General features: G+C 44.2%; 3 protein-coding genes across 7 annotated transcripts in view; 2 read left to right on the top strand and 1 right to left on the bottom strand.

The window, feature by feature from the left end:
* Positions 1 to 16,264, top strand: part of LOC135913740 (zinc finger protein OZF-like) — a 269,769-nt gene that overhangs the window by 122,913 nt on the left and 130,592 nt on the right. The gene's annotated exons all lie outside the window — the stretch shown is intronic.
* The window catches only part of LOC135913739 (zinc finger protein OZF-like), a 48,432-nt gene continuing 32,810 nt past the window's right edge, over positions 643 to 16,264 (top strand). For 4 of the 5 annotated variants that reach the window (XM_065446370.1, XM_065446368.1, XM_065446367.1 and 1 more), the window contains exons 1-3: positions 643 to 801; positions 1,637 to 1,744; positions 7,982 to 8,188. In XM_065446370.1, the coding sequence (XP_065302442.1) occupies positions 7,996 to 8,188 (193 nt within the window). In that variant the 5' untranslated portion in view covers positions 643 to 801; positions 1,637 to 1,744; positions 7,982 to 7,995. The remainder of the gene's footprint in view (positions 802 to 1,636; positions 1,745 to 7,981; positions 8,189 to 16,264) is intronic. The other variant, XM_065446369.1, reaches the window with a different exon arrangement.
* LOC135913737 (zinc finger protein 84-like) overlaps positions 14,378 to 16,264 on the bottom strand; it is a 104,974-nt gene continuing 103,087 nt past the window's right edge. The window contains exon 8 of the mRNA XM_065446365.2: positions 14,378 to 15,688. The gene's annotated coding sequence lies outside the window, so the exon portion shown is untranslated. The remainder of the gene's footprint in view (positions 15,689 to 16,264) is intronic.

The following is a 16,264-nucleotide window of genomic DNA, read 5'->3' as shown; positions in this document are numbered from 1 at the left end:
GCACGTTTTAAAGCACTGGGATCGCTTAATTTTTTGCAAGCTTTCTACTGAGCTAGACATCCAACGATATTAAAAACAAGATATGCTCACCTTCCCTTGTAACAGAATCGATCAGACTATTGCACATATCGGGTGGAGGACTTACTAGTGAATACTTTTACTATACTTTTACCAGATCATCTTCCTTTCACTACGGCACACAGTAGTAAATCCTAATGTCATCTACGACATTAGGCTGTCTGTAATCAACTAAAGAAAGCTAGATTATCCTATGAATCTTTTTAAACAATTTTTCCAGTCTCTTAAGGAGGCTAGGAAAGGGAAACTTATGCCGTTGATCTAGCATTGCAGCGGCCACCTATGCTCGTTGTTTACATTTCTTGCACCGCTCATACTCTTCTAGTTTCACTATTCAAACGCAAAGCATTCGCAAATATGTCTTCTTTTGTATATTTGTGAATTTACTCATTTACCGCCAAAACAAGCGCTTTGTGCCTGCCGAAATGGCAAGAGAAGCGCTGAACAGATCACAGAAGCAGACGACAGCGAACAGGTTATGACTAGCGCCACTCTGCTCGTACGTTCTTTCCCTAGCGGCAAAAGGGGCGAACTAGACCAGGCGTGCTGGAGGAGGGAGCTCTGTGCAGGTCTGTAGTTCAGTAGGTCGTGGTCGTACCTATGGTCGCACCATCGGCATAGGTGTTCTGTGCCACCGGTACGCGCTGGTACCACTATGGTACGGCTGTGGACGGTACAGTTTCCCTTCTCTAATGTGCTACCACAACGCATCTGGAAAAAAAGGTGAGAGTACCTTGAGGCGTTTTATTCGTTTGTTGACACTTGAAACAACCGCGTTTGGTAATTCCGGTCGTGGCGAATTCATGCGGTATGAAGTGATCTCAAAATGCCAGCTAGCGCGAAACAGTTGCCGCGGTCTCGCAGAGATCGCAGGTCCACCCCAATTGATCCACCTATCGTGCCTTCGATGGGCACTGCGGCAGGTCGTACGCGCTGCCCTTAGTTGAAAAAACAGTAGAATGTAATGTGCGACAGGCGGGTGCTTAGTCGCGATGTGTAAAAGGTGACACCTTCCGCGTGCCCAACACATGCATATGCACAGGTAGTGACAGTCTATTTTCTTCACCTAAAGCTTAGCAGCCCTTATGCGTCAACTGTGAAGTTATGCCGTGCAATATGTGCGTGGTGAGCGAACACGTAACCACACTCACTTCCCTGCTGCTGTTGCTTGCAGTCACTTTCAAAAATATACGAGTGCGCGAATCAGCTCGTCCCTCTATTGTGCACAAGGCCGTTCCTTTCGGTGTTCATATATGACGTGCGCAACTTTGCATCCGTGATCGAAATTGTGAAAACACCAAGAAGGCAGATGGCACAGGATCTGTGTCTGCCTTAATTTTTATCTGCGCTGTTTTTAGGATATCAGTTACTAACTAACTAGACCAAGTCTATACACTCGTGATGCTTATATACAGCTAAAACTTTTTTCCCGGTTGTGTGAGGAGCATACGTTTCAATTTGTGGCAGTTACGCGGTGAAGTGCCCCAGGCTCATATCCCTGGCTGTGTGTACAGCCATTTGTCTAATGTGTTTTGCTTTGCTGCTGCTGTCTTTACAGCTTCTGCTGATGTTTGTTGTGGCCATGACGTTCTAGCTGGTCTCTGCATCGTTGACAGCAAATAGCTGCAAGTGCCGATTGCCGCTGGTTGGCTCAGTTCAGAATTTGGTATGTATATCCATTTGCTCAAGGCGTGTTGTTGCTTCTATTACATGTACAGCTCCACTAAAGGAGGAGTTCAATAATGGTGGCTTGAGTGATGTATGACACCCAATCACTACCGTGCTAGACAGGTGACAAGGCTTGTTCACATATTTGAGCTATTAAGGTTTGCCATTTAAATATTCGATTAAATAACAATTAAATTATGCATTGCACTTGATGCCTGGTGCCATCACAAAAGACACAGTAGAAGAATCCAGAAAACTTGCTTCCAGCTGTCCCAAGACGATAAATCGTAGAAGAATAAATGTGCTGCAAACTTACCACTGACCATTATTAGCTGTGAGCCATTTTTCTATGGGACCACTGTTGTTCACCAACGCCACTTGCACCAGGGGCACTATCACTTGCCAGCTGCATTCTCAGCATCTGACTTAGCCATAAGACTGTGTCTATCTGCACGATGCAATGGCTACACCATGAGCGATGCGTGTGAATGGTGCGCGAAAGTTTAGTTTAAGTTTTAGTTTAGGTCTCGTACTCGGGGAATGCCAGTCAGCCGAGACAAGGGCCTAAACTGCCCCAGCCACATCAGAAATAGCTCTGCAGGCCAGCAGGTATGCTTGAATGTCTCAGTATTTGACTGAGCTGTGATCGGCAACAGTTGGTATAGTGTTGATATGGTGGTATATTCTTGTAGCATTGTCACTTGCTCTAAGCTTTATGTGTAGCAGCGTGGTACCTTCTGTACATTGGGTTCTGGCTTGGACATGTGGCTACAATGAAATCTTTTGAAGCGGATAGCTTTTACATTTGCTCTTCCACCCATTTTCATTGTTAGTTGGAGGTCTGTCACGGTTAGTCGTCGTACTTGGGGAAGAAAAAATTCGTTCACTTTATTTGCTTACACTGACAGTCATCGTCAATGGTTTCTGCACAATTTCTTTCACACAAGATCACACCTTAATTTGCTAAAGAAGGTGCCAGCAACCTTACCAACAAGAGCTTCAGGCTTGCACTCTTGTTTGATAAGAATGTGGAAACTTAAGAGGTCAAAATGCATCTTTGATATTGTTTCATCTCTTCACCCTCTGTGTAGCAACCCATTTCTCATTCTGTGTTCAAAACATGGTGTTTTTATTAATCATTTATTACACTATCTCTCTTTTATTGTAGTTAAATGCCAGAAGTCTCCCATGACCTTCTAGAAGCAGGGATTATAACAAAATTTGTCCTGCTGATATGAACACAGCATTGGCTAATATAATGTTCCCACATCATATGTGTTTCTCCCCTCTCCTCCAACCACACCAGCCATGTCATGCAAAATTTCTCTAAATTAATGCCTCTTGTCACTGTTTGTTAGGCTAATTTTATCATGACAGTTAATCTAATTGCCTTCATGAAGGTTAAGTTTTCCTCCCGTCCCATTATCTTGTCAAACCATCTTGGCCTTCCCATTTTGTAGATGGGTTGCAATGCTTGCAATCTTGGAATTTTTAAGTGCTAGCAATCCAGGATGTCGTCATTCCAGATTCTCTCGCCCATTAATTTTACACATTCATCTCAGTGTCCTCATTCAGTGTCTTACTTCTTTTTCGAATTTTAGACTTGTTAACACTCATTTGCCATGTGTACATCATTCCTCATCTTCACTTTCGGTACCTACAAGTAAATCCTTCATGCTTTCATTGTCTCCTCTCTTCGTGTGGTTGTTACTGTGTGGGAGAGGCCTTTGCCCTGCAGTGGGCGTAACCAGGCTGATGATGATGATGATGATTGCTATGCACAATGAAACAGGTGGTACTTCAATGAAGGAGTTTGAGTGCAGATAGTGCTGCGTCTCTTTGTGAAGAGATCTCCAAGGCGACCATTGTCGTGACAAATCGCGGCGTTGTGTGACGACAGCAGCTGCAGTGACAATCAGATTGAAAATGGCCCGTCTTTGACCTCGACCCCGATGTTCACACAAAATGCGCTGTCATTGATCGAGTTCCTCATTGATTTCGTGCACTCTTATGGATGGCCACCAGTGTTCATGCAGCAGCGGGATGTGATGCACACTACAGTTGTAAACATGAAACTTCCGCAAAAGCATTTGCAGATTTCTTACGATTTCAGTGCACCTAATGCTCGACAGGCTACTTAGAGGTGTAAATAAACATTTCATTTTTTTCACAGCCTACTTTCTACAATGTGTATTTTTTATTTCAAGTGCCAAATTTGTGTTTGGAGCTACAAAGCGCTATTTGACAGCTTTATTTCTTTTTTTGCAGCAGTCTAGATATAGCAATGATCGGTTGCAATGATCGCATTGATCGAAAAAAATTAATGAAACACTTTTTTGTTCTTTTTTATATTGTTGTAAGTGGACTGCATTGTAATCCCTATGGCTGAAATGAAGCCTCACATCTGCGATCATACTTATGAGGGGTGCTGGCAAGCACTCGCATGTCTAGGTTCAATGCACATACTAGTGTCATGTAAATATTATAAAATTTTTAATAGTGGCAAATAGAAGAGAAATGCATTAGGGGGCATTACTTTACACCTCTTTCAGCTCCCAAATCCACAATTTAAATCTCCATCACATTGGAAAGTGTTGTTGAGGAGGTTACTTGACACGTCCTAATGCCACTAACGGTTCTCCAAAGTAGACCAGTCAATCGCACCAGACACACACACACGTTATCCATTAATGCAAAGTGCAAGGCATTATTAGGATCTGTGTTCGAGGTCTTTGCACATCTAGCCAGCTAGGTTCAATAATAATGTGATGTCTGATGGTGTATTTGCTGTTAGGCCTAACTAGCGCTTCCTTGCCGGGTGTTGGCGGCCAGTGTTCGGTTTCGTACCGAGTCGGCGCATATTTACTTGCAGTGATTGTATGGCTCTCAAGAAATGGAGAAACCATCTGTGAAAGTGAGAATATAGGAACAAACTTTCTTCGTGGCCGTCATTTTCAGTGGCATCGCGCTTGCATCTAATGTCCGAAAAGTTGATCCAGACAACTTAGACGTCCTAAACTTAGGTTGCCGTCATGCACTGACTGGATCAAGAGAGAAGCTAGTGGTGCTGTAAGATCAGTATTCAAATAATCGCTCCACTTGTGCCCACTTTCGTTCAACCGTTGGCCGTTCGTGTCGCTTTTGTAACCTGTTTGTCTGCTACTCTATGGTTGACTGGTGCGGCATTGTAATTAGTATGGCGGCGGTTGTGACGAACTGCTTGCATAGTTGATTTTTGCGAACACAGTGACAGTGATGTCACAAGGCTTTGCTCTAAAGGTTGACTGCCAGAACCTGAAAAATGTTGGTGCGTGTAGTTTGCTGCTCTCTAAAATAGCATTAAATAGCTGCTCCTAGTGCCTTTTTCGTGCAGTAGCGAACTACACAGATTTTGCACATTAAGTCACATTGTTTATAGAGTTCGTAAGGTTCACAACAGTTTCGCTGTTTACATTGTAAGGTTCGTTTTCTGCACTTTTTAGAAACTAGAAACCACCACCGACGACAGAACGAATTACCACTCATTTTAACCCTTAAACGTTGCTCGTGAGTTCAAGACGAGAGCTACACATACAGCTTCGAATTCACTGAGTACATATCTTTCACACCACCGTTGTGCTGCCAGCGTACCATGCAGAAAAGCTAGCTTTGCAGTTTGCAAAGAGTTGTGTGACACAAGGCCTGCAGTGCAGCACGTTGTAAAGCATTGGGATCCCTTTTGCAAGCTTTCAACTCACCTAGACAACACTTAATATTAAAAGAAAAGCTGTGCTCACTTTTCCTTGAAGCAGACGACCCATTTCTTGCACACTTCAGGCGCAGGAATTACATGTGAAATGTTTTACCAGATCTTCTGCCTTTCATTACGGCGGACAGCAGTAAATCCTAATGTTATTTCTGACATTAGGTTATTCATTAGTTTATCCTATCCCACCAATACTCATATACCTTTCTTATTCAAATACAGAACATTAGGAAATTTTGTTTTCTTTCTATATTTTTGAATTTATTCAATCACCATCAATACAAGCGCTTTGTGCCTGTCGAAGTGGCAGCATGAGCGTTGGACTAAATCACGGAAGCAGACGAAAGCGAACAGGTTATGACTAGCGCCATTCTACCTGTACGTTCTGTCCCTAGAGGAAAAACAGTTGTACTAGATCAGGGGTGCTGGGCAAGGGGCATTTGTGCAGGTCTGAAGTTCAGTAGGTCGTGGTGTTGATTGGCCATGTCTTTAAATGCATATTTGTTCATTCTGAGTGCTTGGAAAACTTCAAATTCCAAATTTGAGCCAAAGAAAATATTGAATAGCATAATATTCAATCGAATACGAAAAATATTGAATAGTCACACAAGCCTAGTAGTACAGTGAAATCCTGATAATTCGAATTGAAGGATAACTAAAAAGCCCCGTTAGTACCAGCAAATTCTTAATTATTGGAATTTAGAAAAATGAGTGAGAATCCGAACTCCCAAAACCACACTAGTAAATTAATCTCTCGCCAATCAATGCACCACTTTATGGACAAACCTGAGCCAAAGGCGAAGGTTCGATTCGTCGCTAGTACTGGAAATTGAACCTGGTGTACTGAAGCAGGCCGACCTTCCCTGCCGGTTGCCTTGTTTGGATATGCATGCTGCCTTACACATCAGATGGCGAGAAACTAGACACGGTGCTGCTAACAGCCTACAAGCAAGCCCTAGGCCTGCCCCTGTCAACCTCTACCGAGAGACTACTGCAATGCTGGCTGGCCATAGCGTAGTGCAGAATGTAGAAGTGTCAGATATGGTAAATGGTAGTGTACATAGGTCAGTGAGGTCTAGGACAGTTCTCAATTTGAAAGAGGGAAAGACCATATAAGCTAAGAGGAAACAGACCAACCTAGACACACTCAGGATAAAAGCAGATGAATTCAGCCTGGTGCTCTCAGACAAATGTGCAGCTTTAGAACAGTAATATAAAGGTAACATTAAAGGTAATAAGTGAAACCATAACTAGGATGTGAAGGAGAGGAAAATACTGTCGAGGACAGCAGAAAGTTAGATGGGATGATGAAATTAAGAGAATTTGCAGGCACAACTTGAAATGGGCCAACGCAAGACAGGGGTAAATGAAGATCACTGGGAGAAGCCGCCCAGGATCATTGAAGAGCAGCACATACCCATTGTTACATGCTTAGTGACACAAATTGGGCTGAAAGTTGGTTTTCAACTCGGTTCCTTCAGCACAGCAGCCAAATGCTCTGCCCATTTGACCATAGACTGCTCAGTGCCCCAAGTTGGCGGGAAAGAGGTTAGGAGCATGCATACATACATACACTCTAAGAGAAGTTTATACCCTTTGAGTCGTGTCTTGCCACAGAACAATAAACGTCATCTGTCTTGTCCGCATTTCCTTTCTTCAGCGCTGCGAGCCTGGTACTTCCCAGTAACGAACGGCATGTGCCTTATCAGCATTACATAGCATTGCCGACAGGAAAGTAGCGGGCGCGGCATTTTCAAAAAGGAAACGCAAGCAAGGCAGATGACAATTGTTGTATGGCAGATATACACCCCAAAGGGTGTAAAGTTTCTTTTAGAGTGTACACACACACACACACACGCACGCACACACGCACGCACACATACATACATACATACATACATACATACATACTGCTAACTGGGTGGCGTTCGTGAAGTTCTTAAAAATGCTATTGCATTAAACATAAACTTTGGCAAGCAATGCAATGTGTTTTGTAGGTAACCGACGGTCTGATGGGGCTGCTGAATGAGTACCACTAGAACTGACGTGCAATCATGGACAGCAGACAATTAAGTAGTGTGAAGAAATAGAAAATCTGCAAGCATAGGATTGTATCAACTGGCCCAAGACCTGGGGCAAGCGGGGATCCCACAGAGGACATTAAGTAAGCTGATGGCGATGACCTTAGGATGTTGCATCCACTTTGCATTATTTAGACTCCGGCAATAGCTTTAAAATGTATGAGGTGAAAAAGAGTCGGGGACGCGTGCTGTTGTCGTAAACCTTACACAGGAAAAGGTTGCCTTGCTTTCGAGTATTCACTGTGGATTGTCCCTTGTTACCCTTTAGGAATACTGAACCGAAAAGGTTATGTTGTGTTCCATGGCTGCACATTGTATAGTGGTGCCCTTGCATTTATTCTAGTGTTGGATTTGCCACTTGTTATCGATGCTGTAACAGGATTCCAATCACTCCAATTATTTTCTGCAGGCCTCACAAATGAGATGAGCCTAGCTGAAAGTATCACCACCCTAACAGCTTGCCACACCCCTTCCAAGGTCATTGGTCAGGTTGAGGTTGGCACACAGTACAGCTTGCCTCTGGCTGAGAAGTCTGTTGGTTGCTGCTTCAGAGCAGGCAGCGAGTCGAGGAGCGTGCAGACTACGGAGACTGTGGATCAGTCAAGCGCCACCTCAGGTGGGCAGTGACCGGCACTTCTCGTACATTTGCTTGTTTGTGTGAGTTTGTGGTAAATAGCGAAGTCTGCCTAGCTTCGTATAACCTGCTAACGTGTGTATTACCTCCTGTTGCTGAGTACATATTAGTTGGTTCTTCATTTTTATCTGCATTCTGAGTGAACGCACAATGCAAGAATACTGCTCTACCGAACACATTGAAGCACCTTAGGTGGTAGAGCTTAATCTAGAGCCTTCTTGCGCTGGTGTTGTAGCGCTTAAGTTGCTTTAGGATAACGTTAAACGCAGTGAGTCTTTTAGTTATGCCTAAATCAGTATATTAGTGTAAAAACGTGAATATAGATAAATTCTGAAGGTAAGTCGGCCCCTGTGTTTGAGGTGAATAAAATTCAAACAATATGCCTTAATGCAGTTAACTGCAATGCATACTTTGTGTTATCAATATGCTCATTCATTGAAAGGGGCGAAAACCACATGGGAAATGTCGGCATTCTTGTTCTTGGACAGCTTTCATTGTTGACATACCACAGCACATGACTAAGCAGGGCTAGGCGTTCACAATACTGCCGTCAGGCATTGAGCAGCATGTCCTGGGCACTCGAGGTGCACGCCAGCTATCACCTCAGCTGACCTGTAGTTGTCTTCAAGTGACTGCTGGCCATGCTCTTGTTTTGATCCTCTACTGTTGATAGCAACTTCAGGTTTTTTGCTCAGTGTTTGCAGTGGCAGACAAAACCTCTTATTTACCGCCAATTTATTCCAGCAGATAGTTGGTCTTCTGCAGCACTCTTGTTACGATGTGCTAAAACCTCATCCACCTTTGCAATGCAAAAAATCAAGCATTTTCCCTACGACAAGTGAGAGACGAGTGAGCAAATTCAATTGAATCTGCTGTTATCAGTAGAACTCGTGCGTGGTGCTCACAGTGAGATCCCTCCACAGCGTCTCCACGTTCACTGTTAACAGGGTAGCCATTGCGCAACAAATCTTAACATTCTCAATATCCTGTCCTGAACAGGGTAGCCATTGCGCAACAAAGCTTAACATTCTCAATATCCTGTCCTGAACAGGGTAGCCATTGCGCAACAAAGCTTAACATTCTCAATATCCTGTCCTAGAAGCACTGGAGCTTTGACTGCCAATGTCTTCTATGTATCTGTCGTTGCTTAGTATGCAGTAAGATAGACTCTAGCTGCATAAATTATGGCTCAGCCAGACAGTCGTACCCTCAGCAGTTAGATCCAGTTCATAATGAAGGGCTATGCCTAGCAACCAGTGCCTACAGGACATCCCCTATACCCAGTTTATACTCGGATAGTAATGAGCTGTCCTTGGAGCATAGAAGAACACAACACATGCTTGCCTCATTCTCTAAGTTCGATAACATTATCACCAGCTTCGATACAAGACTACCCTTCGCTAACAAACCACATGCAACTAGGCTTCTCATACTATGGTGCGAGGAAAAATGCTGAGAATACGACGTCCCTAATGAAGCACTTTCTGTTGCTAACAGGCCAACCAGACTACCACATTGGGATGACATTACACAGTTGCTTGATTTTTTGTTAACACACATAAAGAAGCGCGATAACCCCACATGAACACATAATACACAAGTCTCGCTCAGTACAAGAAACATGCCACACTTACACAGAATTTTGCACCAACTCGTAAGAGGTGCAATATTATGAGGGAAGCAGCGTCATCAAAGGTATGTCGGAACATACTGTTAGGCTGCCATGACTTGTCTCTGTTTTCATAGCTGAATGTTATGCTCTAAGGATGGCAATGAAAACAACAAGAGTCGTTTATTTCAAGGCCAATCCATCCACTTCTGCTCGGTCCCAAGCCACATCGCGATTCCAGGAAATGAAACGGCGGATAAGTGTGCAGCTAAGGCAAAACACCAGGCTATTTTGAAAATAACAGTATCAGTTAGCAACGGGCTTCAATCTATTCGCCAAGTGCTGACCTCCAAATGGCAAAGTGAATCTAGTTTGAGAAAAAACAACAAACTGCAACTTACTTAATCACATAATTAAATAAATATACAATTCACAAATATTGTTACAGCCCGCTTTGATTTTGGGAGCTGAACCACTTGTGCCCTTCAGAAGTCCTAAACTTTTTCGAAGAACTGGTTTTATGAACATGCTTTCGAGCAATGCAGCTTTTCCACCCTCTACCATTGTTTTGTGAATGCCTTGTGCCTGGTGCACGGCCCAAGTCGCTTTTGTGCCATTAATCTCGATTTAACTAACTTTACCTGCTAGTGTGTTGATTTGCATTGCGCTTTGCAGAGGGAGAGGTTTGTTTAGACTATTCCTTGTCCATTTCAGCAATCACTTGTCACAATCCTGTGATGGTAGAGCAGAGTGCGCATCAAATAGTTTGATTGTGCGCGGCACTCCAAAACGGTAAAACATGCTTCGCAAATGGGGAACAGTACGAGCCATGTTCACGTGCCTCATGGAAACCACTTCAATCCGTTTAGTATGCGCATCACCCGCCACAAGTATAATCTGGCCTGCTGTTGGCCCTGCAAAATCAATGTGGATCAGAGGCTACCTGCCAACAGATTCTATCGCTATTGATGCAGTTGGTGTCAAAAGGCTGATTGTCAACTTAAGTATGTCTTCGTCGGCCGGTCCAGATTGTATCTCATCAAAAATGCTGAAGTGTACACAAGTTTATTCTTCACTGATATTCTCAAAGCTTTTTCAACAGTCAATGCAGATGTCTACATTGCCCTCTGATTGGAAGATAGGGAAGGTGGTCCCTGTGCAAAAATATGGTGATGTACATTCCCCCAATAATTACCGCCCCATATCATTAGCATCCATTCCAGCAAAAATCCTAGAGCATATAATATAGTCGCACCTCATTGAATTCATTGAGTGCAATTCCTTCTTCAGCATTTATAAGCATGGATTCTGTAAAGCAGTTTCGTGCGAAACACAATTGCTGTGTTTTACTAATGACTTGTTTATTAACGCGGATCATGACTTTGGTACTGATTGCATATATTTAAATTTTGCTAAAGCATTTGACTTCGTCTCACATGATCTACTTATCTTCAACCTTAATCAACTTAACATAGACCCCCAATTCACTTGCATAGATTAAGGAATTTCTCTCTAACCGTAGTCAGTATGTGACGGCTAACGACTTCTCTTCACCTAATTGTGCCGTAACATCTGGTGTCCCGCAAGGGTTCGTTTTGGGCCCTCTGCTCTTCTTGATTTATATTAAAGATCTTCCTACTTGCCTTTCTTCCTCAACTGTCCGACTGTTTGCAGATGACTGCGTGGTTTACCAGAAAATTACTAGCCATGCCGATTATCTCAACCTGCAACATGATCTAGATAGGGTATTTGAATGGTGCAGTCAATGGCTCATGACGCTTAATACAACTAAATGTAAAAGTATGCAGGTTTCTTGCCACAGCACTAATCATCGTCCACGTACTTACTGCCTCAATAATATTCCATTACCATCTGTTGACAGCTACAAATACGTAGGTGTTCACATTTCTTCTAATCTGTTGTAGAATATGCATGCCGAATATGTAGTGAATAATGCCAATCGCACGCTTGGTTATCTGCGTCGAAACTTTTTTGATGCCCCATCATCCCTGAAGTTTACACTTTACAAAACCTTGGTACGTCCTAAATTAGAGTACACATGCGCCATATGGAATCATACTCAGACTACACTCACTCAAACTCTTGAAGCCATTCAGAATCATGGAGCATATTTCATCTTATCGAATTATTCACGTCATTCCAGTGTCACATCTATGAAGAATACTCTAAACTTGCCTGATCTTTCATCTATGAGGAAAACCCTAAACTTGCCTGATCTTTCGTTGCATCGAAAGTCATCTCACCTTAGCCTTTTTCATAAAATCTATTATTATAACAACGAGATGAAAGACGTTCTGTTTCATCCACCTCATTACTTGTCTTCAAGGACCGATCATCGCTTCAAGGTGGGTCTACCTTCTTGTCGCACAAAATTGTGTAATGACTCTTTTGTTTCTAGAACAAGTGTCGCATGGAACCACCTTCCCTCCACAATCGCCAGCATAACTGATGACCACAAGTTCAAGATCGCTTTACAAGACGCCTTGTAATGTTTTTGTTTGTTTGCTGCATGCCTTGCCATTTTTCCCCCACTCCTTTCTGTAGTGCCTTTGGGCCCTGAAAGTATGCTAATTAAATAAATGTCTTGGACCAACTTATTGGCGGGGCTGCTGCCGGCATGGGTAGATTTTGCTCACAATTTTCACACTGTGCTGACACGTCCTGTATGTCCCTGTCAGTACCTGGCCACCAGAATAATGACCGTGCAACCGATTTCATGGCCGATGCGCCCTGGTGCTTTTCGCGTAGCAGCTGTAACGTCCTTCTCTGTGCCGCAGACGGTATCGCAACCCGACTTCCCAGTAGACTAGCTTATGGACCCAAAACAGCTCCAACTTCCAGTCGAAGAATGGCAGCAACGACTTCTCCATTCCTTTAGCCGTTCGCGGCCACCCATGCAATATATAAAGCGTGCGACACGGACTAACACTGGGTCCTTGGCAGTTAGCTCTTGTAATTCGTGGGTTGTACACTACCTTCATCCAGGGCCTCAAATGACAAGACGTACTCGGCTGGGTCGTCATCCAATGCTGTATCAGTCGCCACTACTGGAAGTCTGCTGAGGGCATCTGCTGTCAGCAGCTGCTTCCCAGACACATACTGCAGCTTGTACTGGTACTACATAGTTGCCCAGGAACAGTGCCCACCGTTGAATGCGAGCAGCCACCATCATAGGTGTCTGGCGATCAGGCCTCAGTAGCCCAAGCAGGGGCTGATGGTTCATGACCAGAGTAAACTGCTGACCTAAAAGATAATCCCAGAAACGAGATACGGCAAAAATAAGTGCCAACGCTTCTCGTTCCAACTGCGAATAATTCTATTCCGCCAACCTTAGCGTTCTGGAACGGAATCCAATTGGCCTATGCTCATTTCCTTCCGAATGAAACAGCACTGCTCCCATGCTGTAAAGAAACGTGTCGCATTCTAGCTTCAGCTTTTTGTTGGGGTCGGAATGGACCAACACTTGTGCATTCTTCAGGCTTTCCTTGGCTTGCTTGAACGCAGCCTAATGCGGTGGCAGCCACACCCCATGCGATTTCTTTTCCATTAGCCGGTACAACGGACAGAGAAGCGAGGACATATTTGGCAAAAATCATGCATAATATGTGAGCATGCCCAAGAGTGAACGCAACTCTGTGATAGTTTACACTTTGAGCAAAACTGATGTTCTCATGCTTTGTTAGGTCTATAAGGACGGCACTGTGTAAAGCCCAGGTCGCCAAGCAGTTTTCTCTGATAAAGAATGGTTTGATCACCCAAAAAGAAGTTATTGTATATTTTTGATGTATAGCCTGCACCAAAAATATAACGGGAAAGTTTGGGTGCGGATCATATGCAAATTTCGATTTGAGGTGCGCATGCTACCGCTTCAGGGCAATGTTCACGATTGAATGTCATCGCCTTGTTAACCCATTCTTCCTCCCCTGCATGTTGAGGCTCCCTTCTCCCCGCCTTCATGGTCGCTCGTTGTCCTTCTCTTTATGGGTTGCCAATTTGCACTCTACTAGTTGGCTGATACTGCACACGGCGCCACCAAATTAGAACTCCGATCACGATAAGCTGTGTTCAATGGCCCAGCAGCATCGCCGAACAGGAGGTTTTACATGTTGGTGGGTTATAAGTGAAAGAATATGGTATGTTCTAGCTGGCTCTTTACAATCTAAACTTAGGAAAACTTTGCCAAAGAAGGCCTTCAACCCTCACATGCTCATTGAGGATCAGAGGGCAAGCTGGGTCGAAGCTTTTTGACACTGTCCTCCAAGGGTCGTAGAAATGTGTGACAGAATTCAAACACTCCAGATTCTCACTTCATAATTTTTTACCTTTCTGGAAAATCATTAATATGGATCAGAGTCATGAAGCATTAAGATGCAGAAATATTGAGTAAATCAAAAAGGACTACTAAGCGTCATTGTTCCATTATACCTGAAATCATCCTCAAGACCTCCCAAATCAAAAAGGAAAAGAAAGCTCATAAATTTTAGTATCTGTGTTCATTTTTCACCTTTCATAATGCTACTTTTGTTTCATTTGTGCAGCATCGAGGCCTTCTATTTCTCTATCAACAGCCAACGGTGGCAATTCATGGCAGGGATGCTTCCACCAAGATAATCTCTCTGACTGTGAGGCTGATAAACTGTTTCATCTGGAAGCCCATGTCAGGGTACATACTGACGAGCATCTGTTTAAGTGCCATTTGTGCCCTTGGAGCTTCTCAAGAAAAGATGCCCTGAAGAGGCACTTGTGCATCCACACGGGTGAGCGGCCATTTCAATGTCCTTCATGCCTTCAGAGATTCTCACAAAAGTCCCAGGTCAAGCAACACATGCGTACCCACACAGGCGAGAAACCGTTTCAGTGCCCTTCATGCCCTCGAAGGTTCTTGCATAAGTCCAGCATGGAAGTCCACCTGCGCACCCACACAGGCGAGAAGCCATTTCAATGCCCTTCATGCCACCGGAACTTCTCATGCAAGTCCAACATGGAAGGCCACCTGCGCACTCACACAGGCGAGAAGCCATTTCAGTGCCCTTCATGCCACCGGAACTTCTCACGCAAGTCCAACATGAAAGAACACATGCAAACCCACACAGATGAGAGGCCATTTCAGTGCCCTTCATGCCTTCAGAGATTCTCACAAAGGACCCGCCTAAAGATACACCTGCGCGCCCACACAGGCGAGAAGCCACTTCAGTGCCCCTCATGCCTTCGGAGCTTCTCACGAAAGAGCTACCTGAAAGTCCACTCGCGCACACACACAGGTGAAAAGTAATTTCAATGCCCTTCATCCCTTCAAAGCTTCTCGCATGAGTCCACTGTGAAAAACCACCTGTGCACTCACACAGGCGAGAAGCCATGGCAGTGCTCTTCATGCTCTCAAAGCTGCTCGCATACATCCAGCATGAAGGAATACTTGTGAAAGCACACAGACGAGAAGCTGTTTCAATGCCCTTCATGCCCTCAGAACTTCTCGTGCAAGTCCAACATGAAGGAACACCTGCACACCCGAACAGGTGAGAAGCCATTTCATTGCCCTTCATGCATACAGAAATTCTCGCTGAAGAGTGCCATGAAGCAACACCTGAGTATTCATTAATTCCTGAGTATTCAGCTGTTTTCTGTGGGAGAGAATGTTCTTGTTTGAAAACTACAGAGGACCACCGAGATTGCTTCGGGTGCTGTGGTAAGGCAAAAAGGGTTTGTTTATTGAGCGGCTATGGTGCGCATGCCGCAGGGCTTCGTAGCGTGGCATCATCACCAAGGTCAGCTTCTCCCAGGTACAGCTGGCGTCTCCAAATCCGAAAATAACAAGGACAGGTTCTGGGAGTTCTCAGACACACCTGCGGAGACGACTACGGCAGTGCACATTGCTTCAGAGGCTACACCATCTGTATGAAGATGACCTGCCCGCAATCAGCAACCACCAGATCCCTATATGCCATGTTAGTTTTGTATAACCGTACCTCCCCACAAATTAAGCGAGAATAAATGTTGCGTATGTGATAGCGCCACATGCTGTCGATATTTTCAGCAAGTCAACCTTCCAGGTAGTCGCATGAACTGACTGCGATTGCTTATAAGGCTGGCATGTACGTCTTCTGGCACTTACACTTGTACTTCTGTTCTTACACCGAAATTTACACTGACTAGCCAGAGGTGCAAAATTATGAGGAAAGCAGCGTCATCGAAGGTACGTGGGAACCTACTGTTAGGCTACCACTACTTGTCTCTGTTTTCATAGCTGAATGTTATACTCTAAGGATGGCAATGGAAAAAAACTACAAGGGTAGTCGTTTATTCCAAGGCCAATCCATCCACTTCTGCTCGGTCCTAACCTACTTCGCAATTCCAGGAAATGAAAAGGCGGATGAGTGGGCAGCTAAGGCAAAACACAAGGCTGTTTCTAAAATAACAGTAACAGTTAGCAA

Source organism: Dermacentor albipictus, chromosome 8 (genome assembly GCF_038994185.2).
Source record: "Dermacentor albipictus isolate Rhodes 1998 colony chromosome 8, USDA_Dalb.pri_finalv2, whole genome shotgun sequence".
Lineage (NCBI taxonomy): Eukaryota > Metazoa > Arthropoda > Arachnida > Ixodida > Ixodidae > Dermacentor > Dermacentor albipictus.
This window is presented reverse-complemented; position numbering and strand designations above follow the sequence as displayed.